Source organism: Colletotrichum fructicola, assembly GCF_000319635.2.
Source record: "Colletotrichum fructicola Nara gc5 chromosome Unknown KSG_Nara_v1_contig10, whole genome shotgun sequence".
In the NCBI taxonomy this organism is placed as follows: Eukaryota; Fungi; Ascomycota; class Sordariomycetes; order Glomerellales; family Glomerellaceae; genus Colletotrichum; species Colletotrichum fructicola.
The window spans coordinates 3435962-3452532 of record NW_027094060.1 but is presented as its reverse complement, the minus strand read 5'-3'; the positions used below and the strand labels follow the sequence as shown (position 1 = coordinate 3452532).

Here is a 16571-nt window from a genome sequence, read left to right as displayed (position 1 = left end):
CTAAACCCCGATCCGTACGGGGGTGGGGCCGCGTCCGTGCCGTCCCGCCGTCCCCCGTTCCACACCGCCTTTCACCCACCCGGTGGGGCCCGCCTCCGTGCCGCCCCGCCGTCCCGCCTCCGCCTTCGACCTTCGCCCCGTCCATCACACCCATGCGTCTAACGCGTTCCACACCGCCGTCGCCGGCACACGCCTACCCGCCCGTTCCACCCGTCACCCGCCCTCCGCCCTTTACACACCCACATACACCTTTGGTTCCACCACGTCCACCATATTCACCACCTTCACCATATTCACCACCTCCACCATCTTCACCACCTCCACCACCTTCACCACACCACGTCCACCACCTTCACCACACCACCTTCACCACACCACCTTCACCACACCACCTTCACCACACCACCTTCACCACCTTCACCACCTTCACCACCTTCACCACCTTCACCACCTTCACCACCTTCACCACCTTCACCACCTTCACCACCTTCACCACCTCCACTACATGGAACATGGCCGGCCATATACTACCCTCTACCCTGTTGACACTGCCCTCTTTCTCGCCCGTCTACACACCTCATCTACACATCCTCCGTCCCATACCCCATCTACCTATCACCCCTACACACCTGTCTACTGGCCTCTATCTGTCCCTAACCTTGTTCTTTTATTCTATTCCTAACCCTTTCCTTTCATCTATCCCTACCCTTTTTCTTAAATCTATCCCTACCCCTATCCTTTCATCTATCCCTACCCTTTTTCTTAAATCTATCCCTAACCTCTTGCTTGTCTTCCTTGAATATTCCCCTTAACCTTACCCCCGACTATCCCCTTCTGCTCTATATCTAATCTCTTTTCTTAAATCTATCCCTACCCCTCTACTCTTGCTGTAACCCTAACCAACCTTTACTTTCTCTCCATCTCTTCTGTCTATATCTGATCTGCACTTATCATTCGACACCTTTGCCTCGCTCTTTATTCATTTTCCTTACTTCCATCCTCCTCTTAACTCCTCTATCTCTTAACCTGTTTTTGCTTTTGTTTTTTCTTTTGTTTTTTCTTTCTTTTCCTTTCTTTTCCTTTTCTTCTTCTTTCTCTTTGACTGCTATTTCCATTTTCTATTGCTCTACTTGTTTTCAACTTTTGCCCTCCCCTTCATCCTCCTCTAACTAAACCTCCTCCTCACTCTTTCCCTTATATCTATTCTCAATCATCTTTCTCTAAATTCATGCTAAATCCTTCTGTTCTATCTATCACATTTTCTTCATTTTCAATCATCACTATTCCCTCTGCTCTATCTCTGACCCCTTTCTCCTATCTAACCCTGACCTTTTCTTTATTAAATCTATCCCTAACCCCTCTCCTCTTTCTTTTGAATTATAACTATTTCCTTCGGCTCTCTCCCTCTGCCCTATTCCTAACCTTTTTCTTCTCTCTGTCCCTTCCCTCTCACCCTACTTCTTTAATCTTTCTTATCTATCCCTAACCCTTTCCTCTTTTCTGTTCCTGACTACCTCCTCCTGCTCTAACCTTAACCCTTTTATTTTATTTATTTCTGCCTACTCCTCCTCTAGCAATTCTAACCTTCCCTTTGTCCCTTCTGTTTAACTCTTCTGTCCGTATTCAACGTGAACTTACTAATAAACAACTTAACCTGCTATATCACTTGTTTGTCTCCCTCACCTCCCCATCTTAACTTCTCTGTTTTTTCATCTTTTTACCACCTTCACCACACCACCTCCACCATATTCATCACCTTCACCACCTTCACCACATCTACCACATCTACCACCTCCACCACCTTCACCACCTCCACCACCTCTACCACGTCACCTTCACCACACCACATCCACCACCTTCACCACCTCCACCACATGTAACATGGCCGGGCATATACTACCCTCTCACCTATTTCCCACACGCCCTCTGTAAACTTCGCCCTCTGTAAACCCTCTCGACACTGCCCTCTCTCTCTCTCGCCGCTAACCCTACTCTTCACCTCGCCTCTGCATACCTATTTCCCACACTCCCTCTATAACCCCTGTTACCTATCCTTCTCTTCTCACTCTTCCCTCAACCTGTACCCCTAATACCCCTTATTCCCTCTTCTTCTAACCCTTTTCATGATCCCTAAAATCCTCTTCCTCACCCTTCTTATCCCCTTCTTATCACTCTCATTTTACCCTTTTCTTTCTCTATTCATTATAACTTTTACTCTCTCTCTGTTACTATCTTCATGCCCTTATTCTTTTCAAATCTAAATCACTTCAACTGTCTCTCTATCCTATCCCCCTTCCACTTCTTCTTCTTTTACCTTCCTTCGCCTGTTTTTATCTATACTTCATCTTAACCCTAACTCTGCTTTTCCTCTCTTCTTTTCTTCTCTATACCTACACTCTCGCCTCTATCTACTCCCATCTCTCTCTTTCTCTCTAACCCTCACCCTTTCCTTTACTCTGTCCCTCACCCATTCCTTTTCTCTATCCCTAACCTTTTCCTTTACTCTGTCCCTAACCCTTTCCTCTGCTCTGTCCCTAACCTTTTGCTTTCCCCTATCCCTCACCCTTTCCTTTTGCTTTTCCTTATCCCTCACCTTTTGCTTTCCCCTATCCCTCACCCTTTCCTTTTGCTTTTCCTTATCCCTCACCCTTTCCTATTCCCTGACCCTAAAAACCTAACCCTCTTCTCTATCCCTAACCCTTCCCCTTCCTTCTACTTCTATTCACCCTCTTAAATCTTATTGATTTCCTCCTTTCCTATTTCTTACCACTTCCTATCATTCTCTATATTCTTGTCCTCTCTTATCCTCTCTTATCCTCTCTTATACTTTCTCCCAATTACCTTTTCAACCTAACCCTAACTCTATCACCTGTTCAATGCTTCATTCCCCTCACTCCTAACTCCTGCACTTTTATCTAAAACTTCTCTCATCTCTTTCCTATCTTCTCTTTCATTTTCTATTCTTCCTCTCTCCATCCAACTTCAATCCTCTCATCACTCTCTTACCCTAACCCTAAATACTGTTCCTTCTATCTCTACCCTTCCTAACTCCTTCTATACCAACCCTCATTACATATCTTATGAAACCCCCCTACTATATCTATATGCCCCTTACCTTTTGGAATAATCATCTTTCTATTCTTTATTGTCTTTCTTATCATCTCTTTGTCTCTATTTCACTTCTACTGACTATCTGCTTCTTTTACCCTCTACTCTCCCCTTCTTACTTTTCTTCTTCTTTACCCTTTGTTCTTTTCTTTTCCCTACTTATTAACCCTAAAACTCTCTTCTGCCTGTTCTTAACCCTAATATTCTGACATCTGCTATTATTATCCATCTCTTTTCTATTCTATATCTATCCTCCTCCATTCATCCTCATCTATCCCGCCTATTCATCCTATTTCCATCTCTTGTTTTGCCGCCTTCTGCTCTATATATACTCAAATATTCTTCTTATTATATACTCTTTACTCTATACTCTCCTTTATCTGCTGATCGTAAATATCTGCTTGATCCTCTATGCTTCTTCAATCGAACCTCTCCTTCGCTTTACATAACCCTAAAATTCTAACCACTCTCAACGTCAATCTTTCTTTACTTTGGTCTTCTATAATGAAATCTTTGTCTTGATTTCTTTCCATCCATCTCCCTCTGTTTAAACCTTACCCTCTTCACTCTTGCTATCTCTGACCTCTGTTCTCTATCCATTTCTCGCTTTTTCTCTCTATTTATTTTTAACTAATAACCTCTTATTCACCTCCAATATTTCCCTTTTGTTTCATTCATCTCTTTCTCTCTTATCTCCTCTTTCTCTTCTTAACTATTCTTCTGTTTTCTTATCTAACTCTAACCCCCTCTTCTGTTATGATCTTCCTTTTCTTTATCTCTCTTGTCCGCCTGTAACCTGAACCTAACCCTAAAACCTTTGCCTCGCTCTCTCTTTATTTATTGTTCTATCTATCAATTGTTTTTTGCTTTCGTTTCGCGTCCTTCATTGAATGCGGCTTTCAATTTCCTAAATAATAAAATGACTTTATGCTAAAAACGCGTTCTATGTATGCATTTCTATACTTGCTGTGTCTCTTGATACCTCTCTCTCTCTCTTGCTTGTATACTATTCTCTTACTGCTGTATATATTATGGTCCCTGATCTTTAAATATGTCTTTAACCCTTTTCACTTCTTAATTTATATTCACTCTTAACTATCTTTGTCTGAAATAACCTTCAATCTTCCTCTTTTATCCTCAATATCTACTTTATATCTACTTATGACGAATACCCTTCTGCCCTAACACTGACCTGTTTTCTTTAAATCTAACCCTCACCCTTGTCTTTTATCTATCCCTGACCCTTTTCTTTTATCTATCCCTGACCCTTCTCTTTCATCTATCCCTAACCTTTTTCTTCCATCTATCCCTAACCTTTTTCTTTCATCTGTCCCTAACCCTTTCCTTTGCTCTAACCCTGACCCTTTCCTTTTCTCTAACCCTCACCCTTTCCCTTCTTCTACTTCTATTTATTTTCTATCTTACTACCTGCTACTACTTTCCTCCATCTTCCATACTCCTCCACTCTCTTATACCTTCTCTCATTCACCCCTTTAACTATTTCCCCTTCTATTACCTGTTAAACCCTTCATTGCCTTCACTCTATACTCCCTCTTTTTCACCATCTTCCTCTCTACTTTCTCCTCCTTATTTCTCTATCTAACCTTAACTCTATACTCTTTCTATCTTTTTCTATCTCTTTATCACTTATCTTATACTTTCTCTCCTTCTATACCCTATTACACTGCTGACGTTATCTACATCTTCTTTACCTTTTGGAATAACTATTCTTCTATTCCCTATTATATCTAAAATTTCCTTTTATCTTGATTTTACTCTTACTTGCTATGTAACCCTGAATCCTATACTCTCTTTCCTTTTACTTTTACTTTCTCTACCTATTATCTCTGGCCTCTTCTATTTGGTCTTAACCCCAATATCCTGACCCTAACTAATTTCTCATTCTTCCTTTATTATGCCAACTACCCCCTACTATACTTCATATGCTTTTTATTATTATCTTCTCTATTCTATATCCCTCTTTTTCTCTGCTATTCGGCTTACGCTTACCTTTTGTATTTACTGTCTCATGATCCGCCCCTTTTATATCTTATATTTATACGTTTCTTTCAATACTTTTATATCTGACGTGGTAATCAACCCTGTTTATATTCTTTGTTTTGCGGTGTTTTTATCTATATGTACCTCAATCCTCCCTTAACTGTAATCTATTACTTTCATCTATGTGTACTAAAACATCCCCTTTACTATAAACTATCTACTTTACACTCTCTTTGATCTACTTATTTTGTACTTCTGTCTTATCCTCTTCCTCCTCTATGATGTGTACGAACTGAATGCTGTTTCACCTTGTGGAAATGCTTCTAACCTGACTGTTTACTGTATTACCCTGTTATGTATGTATACCTTGTTTTCCTGCTCTTTTGACTTGACCTCCCCGCCCTTTCCCTGCCCTTTTTCTTTTAACTGTTACTAATCTTTTCCCTCCATCTATCCCGAACCTGTTTGTTTGATTTTATCTCTAACCCTAACTCTGTCCGCCCCTGCCTATTTCATTCTATGTGTCCCTAACCTTTTATTTCTCATCTATCCCTTACCTGTATTTCTATCTTCTTTCTCTATCCCTAACCCTTTTCCTTTCTCTATCCCTAACCTTTTCCCTTCATCTGTCCCTAACCTTTTCCTTTCATCTGTCCCCAACCCTTTGCTTTTATCTACCCCTAACTATCTCCTTCTGCTCTATATCTTACCTTTTTCTTACATCTATCTCCACCCCTGTCCCCCCTGCCACCAACCTGACCTTTTATCTCTACTTTCTCCTCATCCCTCCTGCCTATATCGAACCTGAACTTGTCATTTAATCCCTTTTCCTCCTTCTTTGTTCCTTTTTTTGCTTATCCTTATCCCTTTCCCCCTCTCAACTCCTCCACCTATTAACCTGTTTTTCTTTCTTCTTTTCTTTTTGATTTTATTTTTCCCTTTTCCTTTTTTTTGCTTTCCTTAACTCCTATCCCTATCTTCTAAACCATAAAACCGCCCCTCTCTCTGAAATATACTCCCTAACCCTAACACCTGCCTCTCTTGCTTCCATCCTATTCTCCTACTCTTATATGTCTTATGCGTTTTGCTGTGTAATTATGTCTGCGTATACTATACTATTTACTTTGTCATTTTAACCACTTTATTTCTTCTCAACCTTTGCCCTCTTCCTTACTCTTTCCCTTATGTTCATTCTAAACCATCTTTATCCCTCTGGATTGACGCTAAATACGTCTGTTCTATCCTTAACGTTTTCTTCATATCTAACCCTAACTATCCCCTCTGCTCTATCCCTAACCTTTTCCCTTCATCTGTCCCTAACCTTGTTCTTTTCTCCGTCCTTAACCCTGTCCCTCTATTATAACCCTGACCTTCTATCTCTTTCTTCTGCATCTATCCCTAACCCTTTGCTTTTATCTTTCTTGAACCTTTGTCTTATCTCTACTTTTTCTCTAACTCTTCTGTCCATATTTGACGTGAACTTATCATGTAATCACTTTGCTTCCTTCTTTGTTTATTATTTTGCTTCCTTCCTTCCTCCTCTTAACTCTTCTACCTGTTAACCTGTTTTCGTTCTGCTTTTGTTTCTTTCTTTTCCTCTTCCTTTTTGACTGCTATTTCTATTTTCTATTGCTTTGTTTGTTTTGAACTTTTGCCCTTCTCCTTATGCTCCTTTGACTGAACCTCTTCCTTACTCTTTCCCTTATATTTATTATGAATCACCTTTCTCTGAATGAACGCTAAATACTTCTGTTCTATCTTTACCATTTCCTTTGTACTTGATCACTACTATTTCCTCTGCTCTATTTTAACCTTTTCCTCTTTCTTTTTTCTATCTAACCCTAAACCTTTTCCCTCTACCTATCCCTAATCCCTCTTCTCTTTATATTTAATTATAACTCTTTCCTTCTGCTCTCTCCCTCTACGCTTATAACCCTAACCTTTTGTTTCCAATCTTTCTCGTCTATCCCTGACCTCTCCTCTTATCTGTTCCTGACGACCTCTATCTGGATTAACGCTAAATACTTCTCTTCCATCTGTAACGTTTTCTTTCCATTTCATTCTCACCGCTCCCTCCGCTCCATCTCTACCCTTTTCCTCCTATCTATCCCTAACCTTTCCCCCCTATTTATCTCCTCTCCTGTCCTCTTTATATTGAATTGTGACTGTTTCCTTCTGCTCTCACCCTTAACCCCAAAAAAACCCTAACCTTTTGTCTCTCATCTTTCTTATGAATCCCTATCCTTTCTCTCTGCCCTATCCCTAACCTTTCTTCCCCATCTGTCCCTTCCCTATACCCCTCTCCTCTTCATATTCAATTATAACCCTAACCCTTCTGCTCCCCCCCTCTATTTTTATAACCCCAACCTTTTTCTTTTCTCTATCCCCTCCCCAATCCCTCTACTTTTTTAACCCTAACCATTTGTTTCTAATTTTCCTTGTCTATCTCTAACCTTTTCCTCTTACCTATTCCGACTTGCTTCCTCCTGCCCCAACCTTAACCCTTTTCTTTTACCTATTTCTACCTACTCCTTCTATAACAACTCTAACCTTCCCTTTCTCCCTTTTGCTTAACTCTTCTGTCTGTATTCAAACGTGAACTTACGAATAAATAACCTAACCTGCTATATCACTTGCCTCTCTCACTCACCTCATCATCTTAACTTCTTTGTGAATTGATCTTTTTTGCTCCCTACCTCTCTCTACCTTATTTCCTCTCTTCTAAAATTCCTTCTGACCCGTATCTCTGAAACCTTCCCTTATCATCCCTTATTCTCTTCCCCCTCATCGCTATCTCTACTACTCCTGTATCATTATCGTCTTACCCCTAAACTCCGTTATCTTCCGACGCATTCTACATAACCTCTGTTGTCTTCATCCCTCTGTTCACCGTTGAATTTCCTTTCCTCTCTTAATATCTGCCTTCACCCTAAACTCTATTATTCCCCTCACTCCACTTGTCCTAAACTCTTTTGACTGGAACTCTTTGCCTACCCTTTCCCTTGTACTAACCCAAACCGACTCTCATCTGAATGAACCCTCCAAATTCGCCTCTTATCCTCGACCTTTTCTTCCCATCTATTCCCTACTATTCCCCTCTGCCCTGTCCACACCCTTTTTCCTTCATCTATCCCTTCCCTTTTTCTTTTATCTGACCCTGACCCTTTTCTCTCACCTATCCCTAACCTTTTCAACCCTCTGTCCCGACCCCTCTCCCTCGTCTGTTCCTGACCATCTCCTCTAACCCTAAACCCCCACCTTTGTCTCTCCTCCATCCCCGACTCGCTCCTCCTGCGATAACCCCTACCTCCCCTCCCCTCTTTCTCTAACCCCCCCTGTTTATGTTGGACTTGGACTTGTGAATAAATTACCTTACCCGCTGAATGAATCATTCCTCTCACTTACTTCCCCGTCTTACCTACCCTGGCAACTGAACCCTTTTGGTTTTTGTTTTTTCTGTTTCTTTGTTTTGGCTTTTTTTTCTTTTCCCCTACTAACCCTCTCCATCTCCACATCCTTTCCTCCATCCCAAAACTCCTTCTGCCTGGCGACCCTGACCCGAAAAATATCCTTCATTCTCTCCCTCCTCCTCCCCTTCTTCTCCTCCCACTCTATCCTTAACCCTCTGCCCTGTTTTTCCATCTCGTCCCTCAACCTCTACTCCTAATATCCTTGTTGGGCTGTTCAATGCCCTAACTTGCCCTTTCATCTGTCCCTAACTACCTTCTTTCGCCTGTCCCTAACCTTTTCTCTCATCTGTCCCTAACCTTTTCCCTCCATCTATCCCTAACCTTCTTTTTTATCTACCTCTAATTATCCCCTTCTGCCCTGCTCCTAACCTTTTTCTTTCATCTGCCCCTTCTCTCTCCCTCTACCGTCATAACCCTGACCTTCTGTTTCCTAATAACCTTAAAATCTATCCCTAACCCTTTCCTCTTATCTATCCCTGACTACCTCCTCCTGCTCTGACCTTGACCTGTTTCTTTTGTCCGTCTCTACCTGCCCCTCTTGCGATAATCCTACCCTTCTCTCTCTCTCCTCTTTCTTTAACTCTTCCGTCCATGTTGAACGTAAACTTACCAATATATAACGTGACCTGCTATATGTAACTTCTTTGTCTTGCTCATCTCCTCGTCTTAACTGCTCTGTGTTTATTCATGACCCTAAAAACCTCCCTCTCTCCACTTGATTTCCTCCGTTCTAAAATCACTTCTGACTGGCTACTCTGAAACCTTCCTTCGTAACCCAAATTCTCTTCCCCCTCCTCGCTATCCCTGCTACTCCTATGTCATTATGGTCTTCATCTGTGGACTCCCTTATCTGCGTCGTCTTTATCCCTTCATTCACTGTTGAAATTCCTTTCTTCTGATGCTACCTCCATCATCTCACTCCTTCTTTCTTAACTTTGTACCTGCTTCACCCTATTACTCTACCTTTTATTTAACCCTGGCTTATTATCCAACTGTGGAAATTGTGAACTGTACTTCCACCCTAACCCTAAAATCTTATACCGCTATTCTGGCTGTCCTGTATTATGTAACCTTGATATGTATCTCCTAACCCTTTTTACCTGCTTGGTCTCTCTTGCTCTGTTGGACCTCTTGCTCTCCCTCCTACTCTCTCCTTCTGCCTGCCTCTGGACTTTTCAACTCTCCCGTCAATCTTCTTTCTTCACCTCCTGTGTAACATTAAACCTTGTGATGTGGAAATGCCTTATACTTTGTTCTGCTTATCTTTCTACTGTTATTATATGCTGTGTGTCGTGGTATCATGAACCCTTCATCATATGTGGACTATATATTCTCTTTGCTGCCTGTGTTTTCTGATATAACCCTAACCTGCCTATCATTCTCTTAATAACTATCATAACCTTGAAATGCGCATCAAAAATCGACCTTTGAACTATACTATTATTATTCTATTTTGACGTCCTCTCTGGCTTGGTATTGCTTCTTCTGAACCTTATGTTAAATTATATATAAACTGATGTTGCTCTTTTCCTTTTGAATATCGCCTTACTGATGATTTTGTATACAACTGTGCATATTTTGATAATATCCTAACCTAAATTTCCTCTTATTACTCTGTTATATTCAATCTTCTTTTGGCATTATACTGATGTCCCTGTTGTATTTCCCGGATGATTATGATTATCTTGGCTTTTGTGCTTATACGCTTATCGTTATGTGATTGTATATATAACTATACAATCTGACGATCTTCAATGTATAACCCTGACTTGGATGGTTGTCTCCATCTATCCTACCTTAACTTACTTATACTACGTTCTATATATGTGTGGATGTTCTGTCTCTTTGCTCCTTCTTATTGGTATGCCTCTGCCCTCATTCTGTTTGATATATCGTCTGCATCTGCTCTCAACCTCCTATCCTCTACCTTTATGTCTTTCTCCTCTTTCCTTTCTCTTCTCCTTTTCATTTTGTTGTTTTTTCATATACTCTATATATCTGGTATATATATACTGTGTCATCTTCCTTCTTTGTGATGTGTACGAACTGAATGCTATTTAACCTTTGGAAAATGCTTTGAACCCGGCTGTGCACTTTATTGCCCTATTACGTACGTACACTACATTTTTCCGCTCTTTTGACTGACATCTCTGCGCTGTCCTTGACCCTTTTCTTCCATCTATCCCTAACCTTTTCCTTCGTCTATGACTCTGACCTTTTTCCCTTCTTTTAACCCTGCTCTATCTACTTACGCCTCATATATCTACTTATTGATAAATAAATCTCCCTCCTTCTTTACTAACTTGTTGTGTTTATTTCCGTTTCCTTAGTGATTTCCCCGTCTCTTTACTAACTCTGAATTTCCTTATCCACACTCTCTCCTCTCTGTGAATCCCCGTTCTGCCTTATTGACTGAAATCTTCCTTCATCGCCCTCCATCGACCTCCATCGACCTTCATCGATCCCTATCGTCCTCTGTTGTCCTCTATCTTCTTTTCAACTTACTATCTATTTCTGCCCTCACTTGTTATGCGAACTTATCCTGTGTGAAAACGTTTGATATTCCGTTTGCTATTCTGCTTCCCTGCTCTACTTCTCTACCCCTTACTGTCTAACTACAATACTCTTATATACTACCCTTACTCGCCGGCTTTACCCTGCCCCCTCTCATCCGTCTGCTACGCCCTCCACTGCCCTCTGCCACAACTGACTCGTCAAACGGCACAACTTGCTTGACTGCACCCCTCCCCATTGGATCATCTGCCCTAACCACTCGTACACCTCCTTCTCGCTTGACGCCCACTCCTCTAAACCGTCCGCCCTACGCATCGCCCTCACCGTCTCCTCGTACACCCTCGACCCTACACCGATTGTTGCGACGGCGAACATCGCAACCATCAACCCTTGGTACTGGCATGAACCGCCCTCGACCTCCCTGAACCGCCCGCCGTCCTCGCCCAACGGCTCCCATCGCTGACACCAACCCTGCGGCAACCCGCAATGGAAACAACTGCTGAAATTCTCCATCCTCCGTCCGTCGAACATGGCCTCCTCCATCTGCCTCCTGTACTGCGCCGTCCACCCCCACGCCTGTTCCCCGCGGCCTGGGCAATCGTCCAACGTGTGCCCGTCGCTCTCTCTCCGGCGTATCCCGCAATACGTGCACCGTCCCGCCCATCGCGCCAACTGCTGCTTGAACGTCTCCCCCGTCATCTGCCCACATCACCTCCGACGCCCTCTGCTGGCACATGTCGCATGCCTCTTCACCCTCCTCGCATCCTGAACGGTCCGTCCGCCCGTCCATGACCTCGTCCAACACGATCCGCCGGCATACCTCTCCCCTGATGTATATCCTCGTCGACACCTCCCATCCCCCTCCGGCTGCCCTCCCATCTTTCGCTGCCTCCCCTGCCTCCTTCTCTTTCTCCTCCTCCTCCACGGCTGCCCTACTGCATATAACAACCGACCGGCTTGGCTGGCCGTCTCGCCCGGCACGCCCGCTCTCCTGGACGAAATCCCGTAACCGCCGCGGCATGCCCGCGTGGACCACCAACCGCACGTCCGGCACGTCGATGCCTAACCCCAACGCGTTCGTCGCCACGATGACGCCCCCATCGGCGCCGTCGCCCCTCCTCCACGCCTCCAACCTCGACGCCTTGTCCTCCGTGCTGCCGATGCTGCTGTGGAACGCCGCGCACCCCAACGCCTCGGCCATCCGCTCGACGCCCTCGATCGTGCTGCTGTACACCACCGCCTTGCCGCGTGGCTGCTGCCGCAACCAATCCCTGACCTCCTGGCAACCGCGCTCCTCTACGGCGCTCAACTCGCCGTCCTCACCCTCCCGACCTGACCATAACCCTAACCCTGACTTTGCCCGGCGGCTGCGGCTTGCCGCCCCACGACCACGACCACGACCACGACCCCCTGACCCTGACGCAACGACGACAACCCCATACCCGATATTCCTCCGCGTCGTCGCCTCGCGGAACACCCGCACCCGCTCCGGCCGGATCCCCGTCACGGCGAAAAACTCCCGCTCCTCCGCCGGCGGCAACGTCGCCGTCAAACACACCAACTGCGCCCCGAACTCCTGCACCGTCCGCCCCAACGCCCGCAACGCCGGCCGGAACCCCCTCGACCCGTCCAACACGACGTGGCACTCGTCCAACACCACCCGGTCCAACTGCTGCCGCCGCTGCAACCGCCCGACGAAATCCCGGAATCCCTGCGTGACGGCCGACTCGGGCGTCACGAACACCACCGTTGCTGCCGCCGTGTTGGCCCGCCCGCCGCCGCGCCACGTCGTCGACGCCAACCCCGACCTCGAACACCGCGCGTCCATGTCGGTGCGCAACGCCACCAACGGCGTCACGACTATCGTCACCCCATCTGGCGCGCAATACGCCGGCAACATGAACGACAAACTCTTGCCGCCGCCCGTGCCCGTCACCTGCACGATCGGGTCGTCGCCGCGCATGATCGACCGGATCACCCGCTCCTGCTGGCCGCGGAACGCCGCCTGCGGGTCCCCCATCATCTGCCGCAACTGCCCGGCGGCGTTGGCCAACTGCAACCGCGTGAACCGCCGCCGCCGCTGCCCCTCGAACTCCTCGTCCGCCGCCGTCCGCCGCCGCTTGCTGGGTGCCCCGCCGCCCCGGTCCTCCGCCCCGAACCCCAACAAACGGTGCCACTGCCGGCTGACGGCCCGGAACCTGTCCCGCAATGCCGCCGTGCCGAACGGTGCCTCCTGGTACAACCGCCCGTATATCATCCCCGCCACGTGCGTGCCGTGCCCGGCCTGCAAATCCAATGCGCTGTCCTCAACCCCCACGTCGTCGTCGTCGTTGTCGTTGGTTTTGTCGTCTGCCCGCCCGAACGCCTCGTTCAAATACCGGTTGGCGATGGCGACGGCCATGTGCCGCCACCCGCTGATGTTGATCTTGCTGCCGACCAACCGCTCGCTGTGCTGCTGCATGATCCGCCTTGCCTTGTCTGACGTCCACAACCGTTCGTCCGTCCACGGCGCCCGGCCGGGGGTGGCGTTGGCGCTCTCGTCTGTGATGGTGTTGTCACGGGCGTCGTCTGTGATGGTGTTGTCACGGGCGTCGTCTGTGATGGTGTTGTCACGGGCGTCGTCTGTGATGGTGTTGTCACGGGCGTCGTCGTCCTCGGTGTTGTCACGGGCGTCGTTGTCCTTGGTGTTATTGCGGCGCTCGTCGCCCCTGGTGTTATCACGGCTCGCCTCGCCCGCCGCCCTGCCCCTTACAACCACGTCGTCCGCCCATAAAAATGCGCTCTTCCGGTCCGTCTGATGGATGATGCCTCCTACCTGCTGCCAAAACGGCAACACCAACCATAAATACCACACCAACAACTCGCCGACCTCGCGCGGCAAATACCGGTGTATCACCTTGGCCGTCCCCGTCTGGCGGTAATTCTTATGATACGACGTGACGAAACAAATCATGCTGTCGTGTGCAAACACGTTCCTGACCCCGCCGTTGGCCGTGTTGCTGTGTCTGATGCCTGCTAACTCGGGCGCCCGCGCCGGCTGCCCTGCCACCATGTGCATCAACATCCACAACCGCTCCCGGAACGATTCCAACGCCTGTCTGTATGCCTGCACCGTCCTCTCGCGATATGGGTGGTGACTATTGCTGCGGTTGGACGTGGCCTCCTCCGTCCTCTCGCGGTACGGGTGGTGACTATTGCTGTGGTTGGACGTGGCCTCCTCCGCCTCTCCTGCTGCTGCTGCTGCTGCTGCTGCTGCCGTCCCTCGCGTCGGGTCTAACCACGCCCGCCGCCGTGCCTCCGACTCTGCGATGCGCCGTGCGATCCACCCCTTCCCCTTGCCCACCCACGCCTCGTTGCGGTCGTCGTGTAAAAACGAATACCCCGGCCGGTCCTGGCTGTGGTCGTCGTGCATGCTGTCCCACCTGATGGCGGGCAACGCTGCTGCCAACGCTGATCGGCCTCCATACCCATCGCCATGCTCATCGCCGTGCTCATTATCCCTGTCCCCATGCCCATCCACCACCGCCAACTGCGCCAACAACGACCGCGCCTCCTGCGCTAACCCGTGGAACATCTCGGCCAACTCGCATACCCGCACCTGCACCCGTCGGAACGATATCCGGTCGCCGCTCCAATCCACCATCCCCGGCGCCACCGTGTTGAACCGGATGTGCATCCCGTACGTCCGCGCATCGTAAATCCAATTCATCACCCGGGGCTCGTCGTCCGGCCGCCCGGGCATCCGCGTCATGAACCGCCGCACCTTGTCGCGCACCAAATGGAACACGCTGCTGGCCTCCTCGTACGCCGCCTCGGCCCCTTTGGTCGCCGTCAACTCCGCCACCTCGTCCTGCCGCTCCAACCACGCCTGGTATACGACGAACATCTTGGCCACCTTGATCACGGCCGAATAATTCGTCGTGTACTCCGTCGCCTGGTGCCAACCGCCGTCCTCGCGGATGCCCAACACCGCCAACGCGCCGATCATCGCGCTCTCCTTCTGGCTCTGCTTGTACGGGTCCTCGATGATGGCGATAATGGCGTCTAAACACATCCTCTCGACCTCCTCCGCCTGCGCGGCCTCCCTGCTGCCGACGTCCGCCTCGACACGGCTGGTGAACGCATCCCACAATGACCCCTGCCGCATGGTGAACCGGTACGGCGGCCGCTCGCGCTCCGGCCACTCGTCCATGCGGAACAATATGCTCACCATCTTACGCCAAACCTCCTTGTACCGCTGCCACGTGTCGTCCTCCATGCGGTTGTCGAACGGCCGCACTGGCTTCTGGCTGATCTCCTTCCGCTCCGCCTCAAACAACACATCATGCCCGACCTTGTGCGGTGCTGCTGTTGCGCGTGCCTTGTCCGCGACGCTGTTGAACACGGCCCATATGGCCTCTAACGTCTCCTCGCCATCCTCAATTGGTCGCGTGGCCTCCTGTAACTGCGTCCTGTTCAACCCTTCCAAATCCCTCGTCCACCCGACGCGGTATAACCACCCGTTCGGCTCCAACTTTTCGTCTACTATACTAACCTCCTCGCGCGCGTCGGCCTCGAACCGCTTCTCTTGGTTCTCGTGCAACGCGACGAACCACGCCGTGTTATCCGTCCCCGGCTCTGGTGGCTCGCTTTGAACGGCCATCCCTAACCCCCGCCCGACCTCAAACCACCGGCTCCCGGCGCGCGATGGGAAAAACCGCTGGCACGGCACCCCCGTCGTCCACGGTAAATCCCTTGCTACCGTGGCCCTCTTACGCACATTGCCCCCCTTCTGCCAATCATTGTGCCATCCGTGCTCGGCCCGGCAATGCCTTTGGATGACTTGTGCTGGGGGATGAATAATGATGAATCTATTCTGCTGTTAATGGCTTGTTAAATGGCTTCCTCCTATGCTAAATACTAACATTACCTGCCTCCTGAAACTATTTACTTCTAACCTGTCTCTGCATCCTGCCCCCTTGAATCATCTTCTCCTGCTGGGTGGTGTGTTATCTGATTCGCTGGATGGCGCGCTCTTCCCAACTCGATGGGTCCGTGCGCGCCCAATCACCAACAACATCCCAATTTCCTCCTCATACGAAACCGACCTGTTCCTCCTTTTACATGCATCGAGTACCTTTGAAAATATACCTCTGACTGGATCTACATTATGGCTTTTGATGCATCCTATTTTCGTTTATTTTGGGGCTGAAAATCACTATGAACTCTACTACCCTATTTTCAATGAACCCTACCCTATGCCTTTGCGGACCCACTTTAATCTGGCTGGCCGTCTTGATGAACCCGACATCAGTTCATCGTGGACGTGATGTCAGGCGCAAAAAAAAAAGAATCACCAAAGAAGGGCGAAACATACAACACCGGGCATTCGCCGGTCGTCACCGACCCGACTACTACTCCAGCCCTCACTGGCTTGTCTATGGGAGAGCGGACGGGATCCCGAATTCTCCAGTAGGTATGGTCGTATGTGGCAGAAGG

General features: G+C 48.0%; 1 protein-coding gene across 1 annotated transcript; it reads right to left on the bottom strand.

Moving 5' to 3' along the window:
• Window positions 1-11246: 11246 nt before the first annotated feature.
• CGGC5_v016503 (Bloom syndrome protein-like protein) lies at window positions 11247-16042 on the bottom strand (the record flags this gene model as incomplete). Its single annotated transcript, XM_066153531.1, has 4 exons — window positions 11247-11564; window positions 11914-15943; window positions 15998-16002; window positions 16031-16042. 4 exons carry the CDS (start codon window positions 16040-16042, stop codon window positions 11247-11249), a joined length of 4365 nt encoding a protein of 1454 aa, XP_066007287.1.
• Window positions 16043-16571: the final 529 nt, after the last annotated feature.